Here is a 21,931-nt window from a genome sequence, read left to right as displayed (position 1 = left end):
TCCTCAGTTCTGAGCTCTGGGCTTCCAATGGAAAAAAAAAAAGTAAAATAGGAGATAACAAAACATTCATGACAGTTTGGGTATACTCTTGGTCTGATCTGCCAGAAAGTTTCCTGTTTGGTGGCTATTCCTGCTTCCTGAATGGCAGGCTGGGGCCACAGATTGGGGCCTACGGGCAGGGGGTCTGGCTTCAAATCAGAACAAGAGTTTAAAAATCCCAGCTTTTCCACAAGCATATAATTTACACTCTGTACTTCAGTTCTGTCTTCTGAAAATTGGAGTATTTGCTTCATAGAGTTGTTGCTAAATTAAGCAAATAATGTACATAAAGATCAAATATAATAGTCCTCTTCATCCCACTCCCACTTCAATATGACACTTGGTAATCATTACCACTATTTTATCACTGACTCCTTACTACGTGCCAGGCACTGAGCTGAGCCCTCTCCATAGATCACCTTCTTACTAAGTGAAACCAGTATTTGAAAGCAGGTGCACTAACTCCAGAGATTGCCCTGTGCCCTGCTCTTGGTTCAGATTAAAGGATTTATGAGCAATTGCTTCTGCAGGAAACAGCTGCCAGTGAGGGTGGTGGCTGATGTGGCTGGATATTTGGCCAACTAGGGAGGATCATGCATAGCCTTTGTTCTCTCACTCTGCACAATTAGTACCACTGATTTTCTGCTCCCTGGGGTTAGTTTCCTGACTAGACTAAGCACATAATAGATGTTCAAAAAATATACATATATAGTTATATAGTTATGTATATAATTATATATAGTATATACTATATATATTAGTGTATATATAATATATACAGTATATATACTTATATAATTTTATATATACATATTATACATATACATAATTATATATACTTATTATATATATATATATATATATATATATATATATATATACTTGTCAAATAAATAAATGCAAATAGTAAACTGACTGTTCCTGATGTAACCATTTATCTTGTGCAGGAAACATTCAATGTTAACCTCCTCTCTTCTCCTCTTAGGGATACTAACATATTAAACGGATTTTGAAAAGCAGTTAGTTCTCCACTATCCACATCAATTCAATGTTGATTGACCAAGCAGTTGTTAGGTACCTACTATTAACGAAGGGGCCAAGGATTACACATGTGGTCTACTACAAAGTATTAAAAACCAACAAAGCCTTGCTTACATTCAACTATGAAATACACAATACTTTTCAGGTAGCGGTGACCTTTGTGGCTCTGCCTACATTAATTTGCTGATTCACATCCCCTGAATCCTTACTTTTTAAGCAGTCATGATGGGCAGACTGAGAAAGTGTCCTATGAAGCCACAGAAGAATTAAGAAGGCTAGAGGAAGAGAGAGGCTGACATCTGGGACACAGTGCAGGGAAACACCGCTGCAAAGTCAGGCTAGGACTCCTGACCCTGTCATTCCCATGAAACCTTCCTGACCTCATCATCTACAAAATGGGTATAATTGGCATCTGTCATCGCTTTCCCTTGGGGTGGTGAGGACTCCTGGGATGACCTGAGATAATGCCTCATTGCCAGGATCTTAAGAGGGGTCACGTAGGCAATGGACGCTACCCAGGATCTGGCCTGATCTCCTGGACAGCCAGTAGGCTGTAAGAGCTTGGAAACAAGGACCCAAGGATTGCTGGATTGGAACTGGTTGCCTCCCGCACATATTATCTTTTCTCTCCTCCTGGTCTGCCAAAGGCAAACAAGAGGGAAATGATAACAGACACATCCACTGAAGCAAAACAGGTCACAGGAATAAGATAATATGCTCAAGGACAAATAAAAGTCAACTGCAGCCCAGAATGGATAGGTGAAAATTCATGGGAAGAAGATAAGGTATTTGTTTTATAGAGAACAGGCTTTTAAAATACTTTTACCAGTGTGAAAACACACACATACACATACGCATTTGTGCAGTTTTAATATCCTCTGTCTTCACTAAAGTTGCCTATACAAGGTGAGAACCCTGTAAGTTGTGGGGGCAAGCTTTTGAAAAAGTTATGGTATAAATTGATGTCTAGGCAAAAATATTTAGTCTGTTAAATGAAGGCACCAGAATACAAAACTATGTATGCAAGGCTATGCATATGGAGGATACTGGAGGAAAAACAGCTGATTTATTAGAATGGTCTAACTGCCTCACCCAGAGCCTAGAACCTAACAGTTGTTTAATAAATATTTGTTTAGTGAGTGAGAAGACCTGATTTTCCATATACTATAACTGTGAATACTTCTTTCCCTTCGTTAGCTAATTACTCAGAGATAATGCTGCCTCTTTGTGACTGAATTTTGTTATTTTATGATTCTTTTATTTCTCTGCCTAATGCAATTCAAGTTTCCCCAAAGCAACTGGTGTAAACAGAAAAGTTTGCAGAGTTTAAAAATATGGGGTTTAGTAGACCAAAATCCTAAAGGTCACTCATGCATTTCTGTTATCTAAAGATAAGAGAAGCATTTGCAGATAATCAGGAGACCTGATTTTTATTCATTAATTGGCCAACTGTCCTTGGAGAAAACAATCCTGCAGGGTCTCAGTTGACAGCTCGGTGAATGGGGTTAGACAGATGACCTCCTACAGGCTTTTCAGTTCCTTTAAACTTAAAGTCAAGATAAAACATGCTGGGTCAATTAAGACAGATGAGCCCTCCAAAGAATATTTGAAAACTTTATTTTCTCAAATGAGCACCAACACAGATTGGAAATATGACAGAAACAATGCACTTTTCTCTAATACTGAATCACTATGTACAAATACAGGAAAAGGTGAAGACAAATTATTTGAAAATAATTATCTTTGTTATTGAAGCAAAGTGACCTGAAAAATGCCACAAAAAAATAGGGAAAATAATAAAACCCAAACCCAACAAATACAGTTTGTAAACACAAGCATAGACAGATTCTGTATTGAAAGATCGTCTCTGCAGGTTGGAAAAGGGAACCGACTCTCACTTTCACCAAAATGTTACATAAAAATATACAGGCAGATTAAATTTGGTAATGGGAATAGCTTGTTTCTTCTTGGATTTACCTTTCACTGCTGGCAGATTTCATGACTGTATTTTGCTTAAGAAAATTAAACATCTCTTTCCTCTACCTTGACCACTAGCGTGTTTTCTCATTCGAGGCAGACTCTGTTAAAATATGTAACTTGATTGCAATCAAGATTTGATTTCCCAGCCTCTTCCTGAACCTGAGACAATCTGAACTTAAAATAAAACTGTTTTACCTACAAGGTATGTGAATTATTTTACTGATGTCCTTTCAACCCAAACCAGTTAATGATGTGGCTTCCACAAGTGGAAACCTGGGGTATGTAAGGAGTACACTCACATCTCGGAAATACACAGATTTGACTCTGCTTAATCTTCACAAACAGATTTCCTTTACGATCTGTGAAAGTTGAGCACACAAAGAAAAAGGAGCAAACTGGCAATAGCTCCATGCTCAGAAAAACAAAATCCTCACGGTTTGTGCTATTGGTCCACTCGAAACAAGACCAGCCGAGAGAAAGAGAAGAAAGCCTTATGTGCCCAAGGTGTAAACTGTAGGTATAGTGTCCTCAGTAAAGAAGAGTACAGGAGGCACAACGCAAAGTGCTTTACACACACACACACACATACGCACAAAAATTAAAAACAAGATTCCAAATTGTTGGAAATTCTTCCAACAAGAGGAATCGCTAATTTGTTACTAAATCTGATTTTATTTATTTTCTTTTCTAGTCAATATTGGTGCAAGAAAATATTTCAATTCTCAACCTGGTAATGCACTGCAGAGTCTGTTCCATCAGGGAAAAAAAAATGCAGAGAGGCATTGCCTTATTGCCTCTGTCCAGACTAAAGGGATACAGATTTTTTTTTTTATTTTTTAGAAAGACTATATTGGTGATCACTGTTTCCCTTAAAATATACTTCAAGAAATGCAGAATAAACCATAGAATTTAAAAATGAAAATAAAAAGTGCTCTCAGGGGATCTGAGAAAACAGCACCAAATATATTATTTAAAAAATTAAATATTATTTACAAAAGAATATTTCATAAGCAACTTTTTAAATATATATATATATATATATATATATATATATATATATCCACTTGAAGATCTTTTTATAAAGGGGACACCTCTTTTTCACACACTGACCCACCAGTAAAGATTTGCTCATCCTATCTCCATGGTCTTGCTGTCATTGGAGTGGGGGGAGCATTCTATCAGGCCCAGTTGACATTCTGCGGGCATCAAGTCTGGCTGTATTTGATTCATGTCAAATCAACCCATCAGCAGCCTAAGGTTAGCATTCGGGGATCTGGGTGTAATCCAGGGCCACTGAGGCCACATGACCTAAGACAGAACAGGGGAGATGGACCTAGAGAGTCTGCCAGCCGGACTTCAGTTGCACATGAAGGCAGCTGCTGGTTGAGGTATAGAACGTCATGCCTTTCCCTTTCTTGCTTCTCTTTTTCCCCCTGCCCTCCTCCCTGCATCCTGCCTAGGTTTTACCATACAACTCCAATTCCCTGAACCTGTCAGGGGTGAATAGATGAGGTCTTTGGTTATACTCTGAGTCAATAATTTGGTGAAGAAATTAAAGAATGAACTGACTGAGGCCATGAGTTGATGTGTCTTCATCACTCAGCTGCGGTCAATCCAATACTGCTAGACGTTAGGTAGACAAGCCATGAATGGAGCTAAAGTTATAAGAAGCACTTTTGGTTTCATTGACACAAAGGGAAAGCCTAATGAGTTGTTTTCTTTTTCCCCTGTAGTTGTGGAAAAACCAACATTCTACTCAGATCTTTTGCACCAAGTATGGTGCCACGCACCCATTGGATGCTCAATCAGCTAACTGGAGAAAAAAAAAAAAACACAAACCAAAAACTAGAACCTGGGTCTAACTGAAGCCTGCTCTGATCCATGCGGCAGTCAGAGGCCTCATCCCCAAGGAAGAACAGTGGCACATTGGTCTCCTCTGCCCCTCGAAAATTCTAGGGCACCCCATGTCTGGTTTCTCTGTCACCACACTCCATTTTTAGTCTCAAAGACAAAACACCTACCTGTGTTTAACTCCCATTTTCTTTCTATGGAAAGGAGCATCAACAGCCAGGACATTCTCTGAGCTAAGGTGCTAATCAAAATCTCTAAGTGACAGCCACTACTTCGGGGCAGACAGAAAGGGGGATCTATGATTTATGTGCCAGCAAGCCATCTCAGGAATGTGAAAGTTGAAAATGCTTTTTTATTGAGATCTTGGCCCTGGAAGCCAGAACTCTTTCTCTGGGAGCAGAAATGAAAAGCTTCTTCTGAACCTCAGTCTGATTTTTAGTAATGTGGGGAGAACTTAATCTTCCAGGGTTGCTGAAGTACCAGAAGATGTGGGTAAAAAGCCTTTGGGAACAAGATTCAATTTCTAAGAATCCTTTTGTGTTAAAGAAGCGGTCTATTGCTAAACCTGGAGCCACCTGGCTTCCTGTCAGTCCTGCTGTCCATCACCTCCAGTGCAGGACCACACCTAGCTCAGGTCCCCTTTATGCAATCAGTGCACAGAGACATGAAAAGGCATTTCCACCATGATCTACTCCCTATGAAAATTCAAATTCTGGAAATGTCCCGGGTTGGCTGCTTAAATCTTGATTCAATTTTACAGATTGTTGCTTCTACAAACTCACTCTTCTGTGACTTTACAGTGAATTTTCCTACAGAATCAGCCTACTTAGAGAAGGAGATGCTGAGAATTACCTAATATAACCTGCACATACCTTAATAATTACATTTTCGGTCTAAGCCATAAAATTAACTCAGTTAAATGAGCTTCAGTTATGCACTGGGGACTGGCTGAACTGTTGGTATAATACACTTCACATTGTTGGTTAACTGTAACAAACTCTTCTCTCTCATGAGCTTTATTAAGGATTTGTTCTCCGCTTCCCTAATATAATGAACTTTGGTTTGTTTTGGGAGATGGGAGGCAGCAGCTAATACTGGAATTTTTAACTTGATGTTTGACAATCATATCTAAGCCCTCCCTACTGCTGGACCACTCTGACAATTTCTCTCCACACAACGCATTCAAGTCCAAGAATAGCTAGGGGTATGAGGAATCTACTGGCCAGGTTATCTCTAAGCTCAAAGCCTTGGGACTTTGTTTTCCACACTCTACAATGATAGAACTGGAGAAAAACACCCAAAACTATGTACAAAGAATTGCTGATCTCTCTGAAGCCATTGCATACCAAAGGGGAAGATGCACTAACCTGTAACGGTTCAACTCCAAACTATTCCCAGCATTGTCCCACCCCGCCCCCTTCTTTGCCATAATGCTCTTATTAGGGGTCAGGAAAAAAACGGTTAGACAATCAGAATTGCTAGCTGGTTCTACTTTTTATTTTTTCTGGCCCAATATCTGAGCCATCTCTACAGGAGCTCCCAAACTACAGTCCCCTTTGTTCCCTGTCATCCTCAATTACTGATTTTAATTGGTTGGTGGCCAAGGTCTTTGGGATGTTTGGATCTTGCACCCATTACAAATACCCCCCCTCCTCTCACCTACAGTGGCTGAAGAGGTAAAGATGACCAGAAGGAGCAGTGAGGCATCAGAGTTATCAAAACCACCTGGGCTTTTCATTCTCTCTTTTCAGGACACTCCCAACTCAACCCAGGAGAACCAGTCCCCTGCCCCCACTAGAGTTAGGACCAGTTCTTGCGCTCACATGCTAACCTGGCACAGTTGGTGTCAGGAACAGAAACTTCCGATCAGAGAGAAATGCAGTCATGAGGTATTTTTTTTTTTTCTCTTTGTCCTTTGAGACAAGTCGATTATTTCAAGCCTAAGTTACCAGGACTCCAGGAGCAGCACAATTTTGTTCCTACCTCTCACGTCCCATCCCCTGCCCACCCCCGGGATCCTCAACGGCTCCCCCTTTCCCTCTTCCGCACACCCCTGTGCTGTGCCACTGCTCTCCTGACAAGAGGCCATCGGGCAGCGCTTACATGGGCCCTAGGGCCCTTATCAAGGTGGGCTGCTGCCATGAGGTCAAGCATCTGTTCCTTTTGTTGTTTCGTTTTCAGCCAACACGAGAACAGAGAGAGAAGCCAGGATCAACTCACAAACAGATACAAAGCAAAGAGACAGAGAGACAGCAATTTAGAGGCCGGTCACCAGAAAGGCGGCGTCAGGGTGGGAGAATGCCCCAGATGGCAAGGCCCCTAAATGGATGGAACCAAGTGTTCAGTCACTCTCTCACGCTTGGGTAGAATGTTCGGTTGGATGGTGTTCATGTAGACACTGGGTTAGGTGGATACCCTCCGATCAGTCCCAGCCATTGTCCTTGATCATGTGTGCTAGCTCAATGATGTATTTGCCTTCTTTATACTTCTGGCTGCTTTCAAAGGCATGTTCCTAGGAGACACAAAGGAAAAGACACCAGATGACCAAAGACAAATAGGTGATTTCTGTAGCACAGGAGCAAAGGCAGGCCAATGATAGGGATCAGGACCAGCTTTGCCCAGCCTGAGAGAATTCCTACCACTCGAACATGCTACGTCCTCTTCCCTGAGCTCCAGCGCTGAGGCAGCACCAAGACTTTCTCAATATTTACAACAGAGTTTAAACACTTTGCAATTTAAATATTCTAAACATTTTCTCAATATTTACAACAGAATTTCTTCAGGATCTCTGCTTTTAAGTCTTTGCCCAAATGTCACCATCTTAGTAAGGTCTTTCCTATTCTACTTTAAATAGCACGACTTCCACCCCAGAACTCCCTTTCCCCTCTCTACCTGCTTCATTCTTCTCCACAGCATTTATTTTCAAATACACAGTACAAGCTGCATATCTGTTCTACATATCGTCTTTCACTACTAAGACAAATTTCAGACAGGCAGAAGTTTCTATTCGTTTTGTTCACTTCATAGAGGACTGCCTGCCACTTAATAGGTCTTCAATAAATAACTGCTAAGTGAATGTGTGTCTGTGTGCGGGTGGACACTTGCATATGCACATGTAAAATCAGGGGAACTTGGTTTCTGACATTGACCAGAAATGTGCTCTGTGGATGTATCCATGAAGTTTCTATGTCATAATCCTCAACTGTACTTTATTACACCTAGAGAAAAAACACTCAGGGAGAGAAAGTATTGTGAGGCCAAATAGGTCTCTTTTTTATTTATCTTGCTATTTCTATGTCAAGTGTATTAAGTCTGTTTTTCCTTCACTGCCTTTCTCCAGGGAGATCAGAGCTACGTGAACTCCAGGCTGAAGAACCTGGCAGCCCTCAAGCCCCACCCAGCTGCCAGGCCTCCAGAGAGAAAACTCAATATAAATCACCTGATAGATTACCATCCTAAATTTACAACGCTGTGTGTGGGCTTGCAGGCTAAGAAGCCCCATAGAAAAAGAGCCCTGCATAGGTATAGGCTCAAACGGATATTGTATTCCCAGGCATAGAGGTATAAAAACATCTGGTGTATTATATGAAAAACACAGGTCAGGGGCACCTGGGTGGCTCAGTGGTTCAGCGTCTGCCTTCAGCTCAGGGCATGATCCTGGGGTCCTGGGATGGGTCCTGCATTGGGCTCCCTATAGGAAGCCTGCATCTCCCTCTGCCTAGGTCTCTGCCTCCCTCTGTCTCTCATGAGTAAAGAAATAAAATCTTAAAAAACACACACACAAACAAACATGTATTATCACAGTCATTAGATGGCTGAGTCCAATGTGCAGAAGCAGTGGACAACAACTCTTTTTCGGAGTCTTCCAACTTAGTAAGTAACTCAACCCTACTGGCCATAGGTTCTGGGAGGCATTTGTATGAACTGTATCTTCTGTTCCCAAGCTCCAGAGGTTTGGGTCTCGGGACAAGAGATCAGAGTTGAGTCTTGTGTTGAGAGACAAATCATTCCACAAAGCGGAGAGGGGAAAGGGGAGAGGCGAGGGGAAGGGCACTGAGAGAGAATGTGCAAACACATCACACACACACACACAAGAGCTGTGGACTCAGCAGTAATTTCCCTGACACTTCATTATTCCTCAGCTCAGTGTGTGTGTGTGTGTTGTGTGATGTGTACACAACAAAGGAATGTGGTTCGAGAATAAGACCTATTGTTCTGTGGCAGTGTGCTCAGGATAGGGGGGAGGTAAATAAAAAGAAAACTAGGAAAGTAAGAGTATATCTGTATTAAACAAACAAAAAAGCCAAAAGAAAAAAAAATTCAACAGCCCCCAAGCCACTTGAAAAATGTCATTAACTGGACTCTAGTGGACAGAACACTAGATCTAGAGTCTGCAGAAACACCCCAGACTGAATGAAGCCTGCTTTTGCTTCCTGGCACCAGAAGCATCACTTAACCACTTTTGTTTACAATTGCAAATTTCCATTTACAAAACTGGGATAATTAAAAGTACTTCACAGGATTACTGTGAGGGTCTGAAGAAATAATGGAATGAAGGATTGGAGTCCTGACCTGGGACATGAGAGGTAATCAATAAATATTTGGGGAGATGGATGTTTCTCTACTGTCCTGTACATATCAGTATGCTTGTCAAGCTGTTTTATCTGTTTACCTGTAGCTTTCCTCCCTGATAACATGACTGTAAACACCCAACCAAGGGCAAGTATTAGATCTCATTTACTTTTGTATCCAACACAAAGGCTTTTAATAAACCTGAGTCAAAGGAGTGATTCATTTTTACCTCAAGGAGCAAAACCAATGAACTCACATTTATCTTCTATCTGTAATCCTGTACATCTTCATTGGAACAAGATGACCAAGAAGTTGGAAGAACAGAAGAGGAGAACATTTTTGAATAATCAAACCCATAACTGTGGCCCCCAGATCACCTGGGGTTGGGGGGCACTGGCCATACAGAGGAAACAGAATATCCAAGGATAGTTTTTCCCGCTAGAAGCAATCAAGGCATCCATAGGGATCTGTGACCATCTTGGCATCATGAAACATGCCATCTAGGTAGATGAACATCTCAAAGTAGATGTGAAAGATGGAATCTAAAGGCAATGCTGCTCCATTGCAGACTCCACCTATGGTAGTTAAGTTTTGCATGTTTTTAACTTTGGTTAAACGGAATCATGTTTTTATGCTGGGCTTTTTTATTCAGCATCATTTTTATTGAAATAGACTTCATATTTTTAGAGCAGTTTTAGGTTCACAGAAAAAAAAAGAGCAGAAGGCAAGGTTTCCCCTGTACTCCCTGCTCCCACATAACGCACAGCCTCCCCCATTACTGGAGTTCTGCAGAGTGGTGTGTTTGTCACAATCAACAAGCCTACACTGACACATCATTATCACTCGGCAGGCAGTTTTGACTACTCCTCCAGGCTCTTCCAAAGCTAACTAACAGCTAACTAACCACAGGTCATATGAGCCAGCCCCACACTCACCCTGTACAACTGACAGGACATGGAATTTGTGGCATTTACGTGGAAGAAATTGTCCTCCCAGAGACTGGAAGACTCATTTTCCAATATCCTCACAATGACGGGCAGGATAAAGCCTGTGAAAATATCTGCCCATCATAAATATATCTGCCAATAATAACAACAAAAGTTTGTTTTCACTGAACATCCATACCTCATCTCACCTTAGCAAAGAACTGCTCACTCCAGGTGTCAAGAAGAGGTTAAAATTATTTGTTGAGTTAAAGAGCTAAGGAATGAACATCCAATACGGCGAGTCCAGCCATGACTGTATCTAACAGTGGACACTAATATGTTTGATGATGCCTAGCACAGGGCCTAGGACCTGAGAGATGTTCCGGGGACATTTACTGGAACAAAGAGCATGGGCTCTGCAGTTAGGCTCCTGGACGTCTCTGTCCTGGTTTGGCCAGACAACAGCTAGATAAGATTGGAAATAAGATTAACCCCACTTAGCCTCAGTTTCCTCATCCATAAAATAGGGATTAAAATATGACCTAACCTCTTAGGGACCCTGTGAAGAGTAAATAAGATAATATATGCCTGGAACACAGTAGGCTATCAGGAAATATTATGTGCTATTATTGTTATTAATTAAGCTGAAAAGCAGATGTGTGTATCTGTCTGTTTCAGGGGCAACTCTGAAGGAATGAGTAGGAGAAAAAGGAAGAATGAGTATGGCAGGCAGGAGTGTGCCAGGAAGTGCTCTTTGGGTTCAACTGCCTATTCTTGGACTAAGATAATCGCACAGGGCCAGAAGAAGCCAGTGGAAGAAAGCAATCCTCTAGCAGAAGGCTCTCTCAACTACTGCCTTCACAGCCCTCTTGCCACCAACCAGACTCCTTAGTACTCACATATTTCCAGCCCAGAGTGGTTTTGCAGTTTTCACAGTAAATGTCTGCAACTGCATGGAGTCCTGTTAGCAACACTCGCTCTTCTGCAGGCCCGCAGCCCACATTAACTCTGTGCCAAGGGACAGAGAGAACGGGTAGTTAGTCACACACTCATCATTGGTCTTTCAAGCTGAGCTTGCAGTGAGAAAATAACTGAGCATGGATGCCACAAGGGAAGCCAACACTGAGAAGGGCGTTGTTTATGACCAAAAGTGTTAACAGCCCCTAAAAGGCAGCCACATGGAAACATCTCCATTGAAATGCATTTGAGATCTGCAAATTCTGATTCAGTGAATCTGCTGATAAATAGTCTTTATGGTTTGAAATTTTCCTTGGAATGTTTCTGATTGATGCTCCTCATCTTGTGAGCTAAGGGGACTAAGTAATGGCCACACTGTGAAGACCACAACCATGAGCTTACTGAGGACTGGATGCAGCTGAAGATGTCAAACATGACATTGGCACAGGCATGCCCTAATTACAAGGATGAACAAGCCCTGTATCATATCAAGCTGAACATGCTAGACTGCCACTCTCACAGTTCATTAGACTTGTGTGAACTTCACCTTCCTTTTCCAGGTTACAGGCGCCCAGGGATGCTCCCAGCAGTGATGCAGAGCCCTATCAGGCTACAACTGCAGTGGGGGAGGGGGAGGCTTCTCATTAACCAGGACTTTCCTCCAGTCTCCGCTCCTGCAGCAGAGTTCCAGGTCTTTGGTTTGACCTCTCTTCCCTGATGACTCATCTCATACCTGGTTCTGAAGCCTCCTGATGAGGCTCTCGGAAGCACTTCAACTTCTTCCCTATGAGTCTATAGCCCTCTGATGTGCCTACTGTGGGTAGTAAATGTATTATTTTTAGCCAAAGATGCAGAAAAAAAAAAAATCCCTACAGATAATCGACTACCTACCGTGGAGAGCAATGCTCTGCAGGGTTTTTATTGGCCCCGAGGGGACAGGGTCCATTGTTTAATTATCACTGACTACTGCTTTTCCCCCCACTTGACAAGACTTGCACCAAATCATGGGTGTACCATTCAGAGATACTCACACTGAGTTAAAGAGGTATGCTCGTCCTTGACTTCCTTGGAACGACTGAAATGCAAGAAAACAAATCAATAGTTAGATATCCATTTCACCCACCCATTCAAGAAACCAGCCCCAAATCACAACAATCATGACCTTCCAGGATTGACACAGTAAAAAAAAAAAAAAAAAAAAGGATTCAGCCATTTAACAGTCCAGCTGGTAGATAGCACGGGAGAGGACAGGAGGGCAGGATAAACAGAGTTACAGAGTTTAGGCCAGCCCACATGTGGACTGTTTTCTCCAGCCCAGGTGAGAAGATACAAAAACCAAAGTCCACAATATCATTGAAAACTTCTTCCCTCCTGACACCATCTGTTTTACTAATCCACCCAAGATCATCCACATTGGCCTTTGCTGGACCCACTTGATCTCAGGCATCTGTGTGGCCACAGCTTTCCTCGAGTTGGTTAGGGAAATCAGTGTGAGCACCTTTGCTCGTCCTCTTGGTCCAACCCTGCAGAAGATGGCACAAATTCCCCAAGGAAAAAAGATAAACCACCACACCTATGCTTCTCACTTCTTGTAGATCCTAACTGCCATATCAGTAACAATCCTAAATGGGAGGAGAGGAGCTCTCCTTTTGAAGGGTAAGCAACTTGATCTTGAGATCACAGGAATGCTCATTAAGCAGCAATCCCATTTTATTTTATTTTATTTTTATTTTTATTTTTATTTTTATTTTTTTAGCAATCCCATTTTAAATTCTAGCTTAAATATGAGCTGCTTTCTTCTGGCTGAAGGGTGGCAGGGAACAGGAGAAAGGTGAGCCAGTGCTTGCCATGCAGTTTGGCATCAACTTCCATTAACATGGGCCCTCGCTGTGTTTTCCTCCTCTGGTTACACTGAAATGTCTGGCTGACATGAGCTATCCATGTTCTGTACTGCTGCCTGAATTTTTAATGTGGTCTGACAATCATACTCTGAATCAAACATCCTAGTCTCCTCTAAAAACCCACTCTAAAAATAAACAAATAAATTAGGGACTCTCTCATGACCTCTATTACTCAGTGGCTGGAGAAATCCAGTGGTGACTGGTTAACAGATGACCAGAGGGTAGGAGAGAACCAAACAGGACACAGATCACTGCACCCCAGACAGCCATTGTCAGAAATACAGGACTTTAGGGAATCAGTGCTGCCAGCCAGAAAGAAAGGCAAAATTCTTGACTTGTGGAAAAACTGCTTTTGAGGCAGCTGGATTGTTGGTTACCTCCAACATACAAATGCACCAAAGACCTTTGCTCCCAGGTATAGCTGTAAGAAGCAAGCAGATGTTCCCCAGCTGCTGCTCAGACCTAAACCAGCTTGTTTCCTTTGGCTTTTGAAACATTCCTGGGGAACATAAGAACTCTCAGACTAGAGCTAAGCATGAATATGAGTGTCCCAGCCTCAAAAGCCTGGAGGTCTGTGCCAAGTGTTTGGCAGAGACAGTGTCCCTGTAATACAGACCAGAGATCTGGACGACCTGTTAGTTCAAGCCTGGAGCACAAATGCACCCAGGCACTGCCATGAAAGCAAAAGCTCCATGGTCTGGCCCCAACCTCTGCCATCTCTTCTCTTGCTATAGTGTCCTTTGCTCTAATCAGGACAAACCACATGCAATTCCTGGAACTTGCATTTCACCAATTTGCCACTGATGTTCCCCCAGATGGGGAGGCTCATCCACCTGACCAGTGCTAGGCCTCGGCTCAGCTTCCTCTTTCGTAGGTCTTCCTTGACCTCCCCCAGAAAAGGCACCCACTGGCACCCATGTTCTCGACTTCTCCTGTTCCCCGTTTGTTCTTTCTTAGCACTTAACACATACTGGATCTAAGTTATAGGTTTATTTTCTAACTCCCTTACTCAATGGTGAGCTCCCAGAAAGTGTGGGCCAAGGCCTCACTCTCTCTGACCCCCTCGCACAGAACCCATGAATCTGGCATCTGTAGGCATTTAGTAAATATTTATTCCAGAGGTGAACTGCCTCTTATTTCTTTTTCTGTAAGTGGCTTTACTAGTGTATAACTGATGTAATAAACTCTACATATTTGAAGTGCATTATTTGTATCTACCTGTGAAAACATCACCACAATCAAGATTATCACCCCTGAAATTCTCCTCCTGTCCCTCCTCCATCTTATAGCCTTCCCTCATTTCCTTTCCACTCACCCAAAGGCAGCCACTGCTGTCACTATCACTTGTATTTTCTGCTTTTTAATAAATGAAATCACACAGTATGTAGTGCTTTTTGTCTGGCTTCTCTCGCATGGCATAATTCTTTCAAGATTCAACACAGATGAATTTTGTATTTTATCAAAAGCTCATTCCCTGAGGTGCCTGAGTGGCAATCAGTTAAGCTTCCGACTCTTGGTTTCAACTCAGATCATGATCTTTGGGTCATGAGATTGAGTCCTGCATTGGTCTCTGCATTGGGGTCTGTGCTCAGCTGGGAGTCTGCTTGAGGATTCTCTCCCTTTCTCTCCTTCCCTCTCTCCCTCTCCTTCTCCCTCTCCCCCTGCTCATTCTCTTTCTCTCCCTCCCTCCCTCTCTCTCTCAAATGAATAAATAAATTATTTAAAAACAGGACATTCAAACAGTAGGATCCTTGCAATTTTTTGTATAGGATAGCATACCACAAAGAAGTTCATTTACATCAAAGTACTTAAAAATGTACAGAAATTAAATTTTTTCTTTTGCAAAAAGATGAGCATTCCAAAGTATTTGGCCTTTGCTGTAAAAAGGAGCTGACAGTAGTATGGTACTCTTATTCTGCAATATTTTCCAAAGAATAAGCCCACTAAATCTGTCCCTTCAAAGTAAAGGCTACGTTTTAACAGGGAATGAGAATATAACTTTTTTTCAAAAGGAACTTGGGCTATGGAGAGAACTGGTATCTGGCAATGTGTTCATTTTATATGATCTTTGTAGTTTGGAATGGATATGACTGTACAAAAAAATGACTTAAGATGAATGAGAGAAGAAAATGCAGGTGGAAACCTGTTAGAAAAGATTTCTTAGATCCTGTCCCAGAAACAATTTATAAAAGAAAAAGACTGCTAACGTGAACTTAATCAAAATTTCAAGCTTTTTCTCTGAAAAACAAAGAGAAAAGTTAAGCCATAGACTGGGAGAAAATATCTGGAAATCACATATATAACAAAGCACTTGTACCTGAAATACATACAGAACTCTCAAAACTCAAACAACAAGGAACAAAAACTCCAATTTTAAAATGAGCAAAGAGGCTCTCTGTTCCTCCCCATTTGACAGACAGCCACATCTTCTGGTATAATGCCAGCCACATCCCGAGACACGATGGTGAAGGTCAGAGTAAATAGATTTGGCTGTACTGAGCACCTAATCACCAGGGCTGCTTTCAACTCTGGCAAAGTAGATACTGTCACCATCAGTGACCCCTTCACTGAACTCAACTACTTGGTCTACATGTTCCAGTATCATTCCACCCATGACAAATTCAATAGTACATTCAAGGCTCAGAATAGGAAACTTGTCATGAATGGAAAGCTCATCTCAATCTTCTAAGAACAAGATCCCACCAACATCAAATGGAGTGATGCTAGTGTTGAGTATGTGGTGGGGTCCTTGCTACCATCAAGAAGGCTGGAGCTCATTTGAAGGCTGGGGCCAAGAGGGCCATTATCTCTGCTCCTTTCTAAGGATGCCTCATGTTTCTAATGGGCATGAACAATGAGAAGTATGACAACCCCCTCAAGATTGTCAGCAATGGCTCTTGCACTACCAACTGCTTGGCCCCTCTGGTTAAGGTCATCCATGATAACGTGGCATTGTGGAGGGACTCATGACCACCATGCTATCACTGCCACTCAAAGACTGTGGATGACCTCTCTGGGAAGCTGTGGTGTGAGGGCTGAGGGGCTTCCCAAAATATCACTCCTGCTTCTACTGGCACCATCAAGGCTATAGACAAGGTCATCCCTGAACTGAATGGGCAACTCATTGGCACAGACTTCCTGTCCCCACCTTGCAACACGTCAGTCATGGATGTGACCTGCTGCCTGGAGAAAGCTGCCAAAAACGATGACATTAAGAAGATGATGAAGCAGCCATCAGAGGGCCCCCTCAAGGACATTCTGGGCCCTTAGAACCAAGCTGTCTCCTGCAACTTTAACAGTAATACTCACTCTTTCACCTTTGATGCTGGGGCTGGTATTGCCCTCAATGACCACTGTGTCAAACTCATTTCCTGTTATGACAATGAATTTGGTTACAGCAACCAGGTGGTGATCTTATGGCTTTCAAGGAATAGGAGACCCTGGACCACCAGCACCAGGGAGAGCAAGAAGAGAGATTCCCTTAATTGCTGGGGAGTCTTTGCCCCAACGCATCCCTCAATACACTGAGAATCCCCTGACCTCCAGACAGTTTCAATCCTAGACCCCCTAAAGAAGAGGAGGGGTTCAGGGAGCCCTACCTTGTCATGTATCATAAAATATACTGTACCCAGCCAAAAAAAAATCTTAAAAGATGTTTAAATAAAAAATAAAATAAGCAAAAGATCTGAACAGACTTCACCAAAGATAAACAGATGGTAAACAGTCACATGAAAAGATGTTCAGCATCATTAGTCACTGGGGTAAACGCAAATTAAAAACACAATGATATCAAAACCACAATAAGATACTACCTCATGCTAGTCAGAAAGGCTCAGATTAACAAGTCAGGAAATGATGGATGGGGAGAAAGGAGAACCCTCTTACACTGTTAGTAGGTGCAGGTGTAAACTGGTGCAGCCACTCTGGAAAACAATATGGACGTTCCTCAGAAAGTTGAAAATACAGCTACCCTATGAACTAGCAATTGCACTACTAGGTATGTACCCCAAAGATACAAGTGTAGTGACCCAAATGGGCACCTGCACCCCAATTTTTATGACAGCAATGTCCACAAAGAGCCCAGATGTCCATCGACAGATGAGTGGAAAAAGAAGATGTGGTATATCTATATACAATGGAATACTACTCAGCCATCAAAGACAATGAAATCTTGCCATTTGCAACAACATGGATGGAACTAGAGGGCATTATGCCAAGAGAAATTAATCAGAGAAAGACAACAATCATACAATCTCATTCATATGTGTAGTTTAAGAAACAAAACAGAGGATCATAGGGGAAGGGAGGGAAAAATTAAACGAAGATGAACTCAGAGAAGGAGACAAACCACAAGATACTCTTAATCATAGGAAACAAACTGAGGGTTGCAGGAGGGGAGGGGGCTTGAGGGATGATGACATTAAGGAGGTGATGGACATTAAGGAGGGCATGTGATATAATTATATAAGACTGATGAATCACTGAAGTCTACCTCTGAAGCTAATCATACACCAAATGTTTGAGTTTAAATAAAAATGTTTTTAAAAATCTGGAACAATCACATTCTAAGAACTTCCAGGTTGGTGAACACATCAAAGTGCTCAGTGAGTAGGGCATCTGGGTGGCTCAGTCAATTAGGTATCTGTCTTCAGCTCATGATCCTGGGGGCCTAAGATCAAGCCCCACATCAGGCTCCATGCTCAGTGGGGAGCCTGCTTCTCCCTCTTCCTCTGCCACCCTCCTTGCTTGTGCTCTCTTTATCAAATGAATAAATAAAAGCTTTAAGGGGTGCTTGAGTAGCTCAGCGGTTGAGCATCTGCCTCTGGCTCGGGGCGTGATGCTGGGATCTAGGATCGAGTCCCACATTGGGCTCCTTGCGGGGAGCCTGCTTGTCCCTCTGCCTGCGTCTCTGCCTCTCTCTGTATGTACCTCTCATGAATAAATAAAATCTTAAAAATAAGTAAATACTTTTTAAAAATTCAAAGTGTTCAGTGAGTGATGTATCCTGAAAGGGCATGAAATCTCCACCATCCCCTCTACCCTCATCCTTTGCTCTATGTATCTCTACCCTTTGCCTGTTTGAGTTGTATCCTTTAAAATAAAAGGGTCATCAGAAGTAAAACAAACAAACAAACAGAAACTACAGTGAGATACCACCACACACCTATGGTTGTGGTTAAATGGTTGAATTTTTGTATGCTGACAAAACCAAGTGCTGTCAAGAATGTGTAGCAACTGGAACTCTCTCATACATTGCAAAATAGCACAGCCACTTTGGACAAGAGTTGATGGTTTCATTTATCGAAGTTAAAAGAAAACTTATGATCATGTAAAAACCTGCAGAACAATGGTTTTAGAGCGGCTTTATTCATAATTGTCCAAAACTGGACACAGCCTAAATGTCTCTCAGTTGGTGAGTAGATAAACTGATACCTCCCATATTACGGTAGTCTGTAATAAAAAGGAACAACCTGTTGATACACGTACCATCATGGATGAATCTGAAATGCATCAGGCTAAGATAAGTAGGTAACAAAGGTCATTGCTAAGGGGAGAGTTTGACCACAAGGCATAACAGGGGAGACAGAATTGTTATTTTCATTATGGCAGTAGTTATAAGACCAAGTATTTATCAAAACTCATAGGGTTGTATATCAAAGAGTGAATGTTACTTTATAAAATCAAAAAATTTTAAATCCAATAAAAATGTTTAAAATAAGCCATCTCTACAACCTCCCATCTGTACGCTGTATTTGGACAATTAGGAAACAATTTCATAATCTACTTAAAAGTATTCCAAACAAAGAGCAACTGTAGGGGCGCCTGGGTGGCTCAGTTGGTTAAGTCTCTGCCTTCAGCCCAGGTCATGATCCCAGAGTTCTGGATCCAGCCCATGTCAGGCTCCCTGCTCAGCAGGGGGCCAGGGGGTGGCGGGTGTTTGCTTCTCTTCCTCTTCCACTCCTCTCTGCTTGAGTTCTCTCTCTGTCAAATCAATCAATCAATCAATCAATCAATCAATCAATCTTAAAAACAAAGAGCAACTGCAAATTTCTGCAGAAACCTTTGTGTAACTGGGTAAATGGGTTAGATCGTGGGGATCATGATTTTCATAAGTACAAACATGCCAATGTTACATTTGAACTTACCTCTCTTTGTAAGAGCTTTTCAGGAAGGGAAATTGTTAAAGTACTGAAATATATCCTCATTAGGACATACCTTAGAATTACTATATCAGAAAGTGATAGACCAATAATTTTTTAAAAGAACATATTAAATCACATACCTTCAATAAGATTTGAAAACCAATTTATAACTTATTTCTTCCTTTTAAATTATTTCTTTGAATATATGTTTATAATGTATATATTACATAGCAGTATGTGCATACCACATATAAGTATCCATATATTAGGAGTATATACTCGAACATTTTTACTAATAGGCATATGTGATTTTAAGTTTGGAGACCACTCTGGGGGTTTCTGTCTGCTTCAGGACAGGGCCTACAAGTAATTTCCTCTAGTCTGGCATAGCCTAGGATTCCTAGAGAGTAGGGGATGGGGAAGACACATGGCAGAGAAGAGAAATGCCAGCCAGGCCCAGAGGTGCTGCCCAGGGCCACTATGGTTCTTCCAGGCCTGTTCTACGAAAGTGCCCTGGCCAATACCCACACTCTGCAAAGGGGTGTGTTGGAGGCAGTATCCACTGAGGTACCCTCCTGGGTGACCATGAACCTGTCTGCTCAGCCTGGCACTTAGGACCAGCTGAATTTCCTGGGAAGAACTCTGAAAGCTCTTCCACCATGGCTTCCACTCTGGGCCTCTGCCAAGTCAACATTTATGATGGGAAAAACAGCCACTGAAAACAACAGGCATCTTGCAAATAGACACAGACAAGAATAGCCCCGGCTGGGTCACTGTATCCTGTGAGGCCCAGTCCAGCCTGGCATAACCAGGCACAGCCTGGCACTCCCTTGAGTGAGGGTGGTACCAAAGGTGGGGAGACTGAAAGGAAGTTAAGGAAGCAATTAGAATGAAGCAAACAGAATTTCAGACCAGGAGATCTCAAACAGACTGTCAGACACATTTGTTTGCTGTCATTACTGCCAGGCAACAAGACAGCTCTTTTCCATGCTGTGTATCAACCAAGGCTGGTGTTCAGGACTCCAGGAAAGGTTTTTTTGTTTTGTTTTTTTTTTTAAATTACACAATATTTTTCTTCTGTCCTTTAAAGGAAAGTAATAGTTGCAGGCCCAGCCCTTCCAGCCAGCTCAAAGGAACGGAAAAGGCTTTGAGTTTCCTGTTTAGTATCCAAAACCACTGATTTCTGGCCCCTTTGAAAGTCTGAAGGCAGCAATTCTGTTTAAAAGTAGGACCCTGGAAAATGAATACTTTATGGGGGGGAGGTGGCAAGAGCAAACATATGGGTTCCTTCCCCTGGTTATAAGGTACAGGTCCTCACCCTTGAGCTGAGTCAGGCAAGAAGTCCTCCTAGCATAGCATGAAGCAGAGCCTCTCCAACTCGCACTCTCTCTTCTCACTGGGAAGGTTAACCATTTTCTTTTTCTTTTTTTTTTTTAGGTGAGGCAGAAGGATTGGGGGTGGGGGGGCAGACAGAGGGCAAGGGAGAGAATCCCAACCAGGCTCCACACTCAGCACAGAACCTAAAGCAGGGCTCAATCTCACAACCCCAAGATCATGACCTGAGCTGAAACCAAGAGTCTGACACTTAATTGACTGAGTCCCTCAGACACCCTAACAAAGGTCAACCATTTTTAATGAAGCATGTGCCTCAAGAGGTGAACAGAGAGAGAAGGAAAACAGATGTCACCTGCCTATCTGGCTGCAGTATCTGGGAGCTCAGTGCCTATCTGCGTATACTAAGACGATCTAGCCTTAGTATCAGAAAATCAGGATGAAATCATGGTTTACAACTTATTAGCTCCTTGACCTTGGAGAAAATATTCAGCCTCTCTCAGCTTTGACATCTTTTACATCTGTAGATGGAAACCACACCTATTTTATAGGGGTTTTAAAGATAATAAGTAAAACAAGGTAAATGAAGTCCAGAGTAAAAGGAAGGTCAGTTCCTTCTTTCCTCTTTGACCTTTTCAGGAGCCTAGAAAAGAAAGAGGGATGAAAAGGCTGATTCTAATCTACTTGGATTTTCAAAATCCTTTTCTTTAGTGACTTTGATTTTCCCTTTTCTCTACTATTACCACAAAGGGCAAGTGTTCTACTCTTTGCAACTCAAGGTCTCCATAAAAATGGACAGGAGACTGACACTCCCCATGATCCTTTCCAGTCATATACCGTGAATCCTTTAAATTTTTTATTTATTTATTTATGATAGTCAGAGAGAGGGGGGGGGGCAGAGACACAGGCAGAGGGAGAAGCAGGCTCCATGCACCGGGAGCCCGACGTGGGATTCGATCCCGGGTCTCCAGGATCGCGCCCTGGGCCAAAGGCAGGCGCCAAACCGCTGCGCCACCCAGGGATCCCCCGTGAATCCTTTAAAGCACTCAGTGCTTGCTTCTCTGACCTACCATCCACAGGCAGTGTGAATTACACGGGCTTCAAAGAGGCAAACTGCCAGAGTTTGAGTCGTGGCTTTGCTATGTACCAGCTATGCTACCAACTTGAGCAAGCCAATTAACTACCCTCA

The 21,931-nt window shown here is 42.3% G+C and overlaps 1 protein-coding gene across 8 annotated transcripts in view; it reads right to left on the bottom strand.

The window, feature by feature from the left end:
- Positions 1-2,680: 2,680 nt before the first annotated feature.
- YPEL2 (yippee like 2) overlaps positions 2,681-21,931 on the bottom strand; it is a 63,211-nt gene continuing 43,960 nt past the window's right edge. For all 8 annotated transcript variants that reach the window (XM_055332715.1, XM_055332699.1, XM_055332730.1 and 5 more), the window contains 3 exons: positions 12,398-12,441; positions 11,309-11,417; positions 2,681-7,423 (listed from right to left, as the gene is read on the bottom strand). In XM_055332715.1, coding sequence (XP_055188690.1) covers positions 7,334-7,423; positions 11,309-11,417; positions 12,398-12,441 — 243 coding nt within the window. In that variant the 3' untranslated portion in view covers positions 2,681-7,333. The remainder of the gene's footprint in view (positions 7,424-11,308; positions 11,418-12,397; positions 12,442-21,931) is intronic.

This window comes from Nyctereutes procyonoides, unplaced genomic scaffold, assembly GCF_905146905.1.
Source record: "Nyctereutes procyonoides isolate TBG_1078 unplaced genomic scaffold, NYPRO_anot_genome, whole genome shotgun sequence".
In the NCBI taxonomy this organism is placed as follows: domain Eukaryota; kingdom Metazoa; phylum Chordata; class Mammalia; order Carnivora; family Canidae; genus Nyctereutes; species Nyctereutes procyonoides.
Note: the sequence above shows the minus strand (reverse complement) of the source record. Positions and strands in the feature narration are given on the sequence as shown.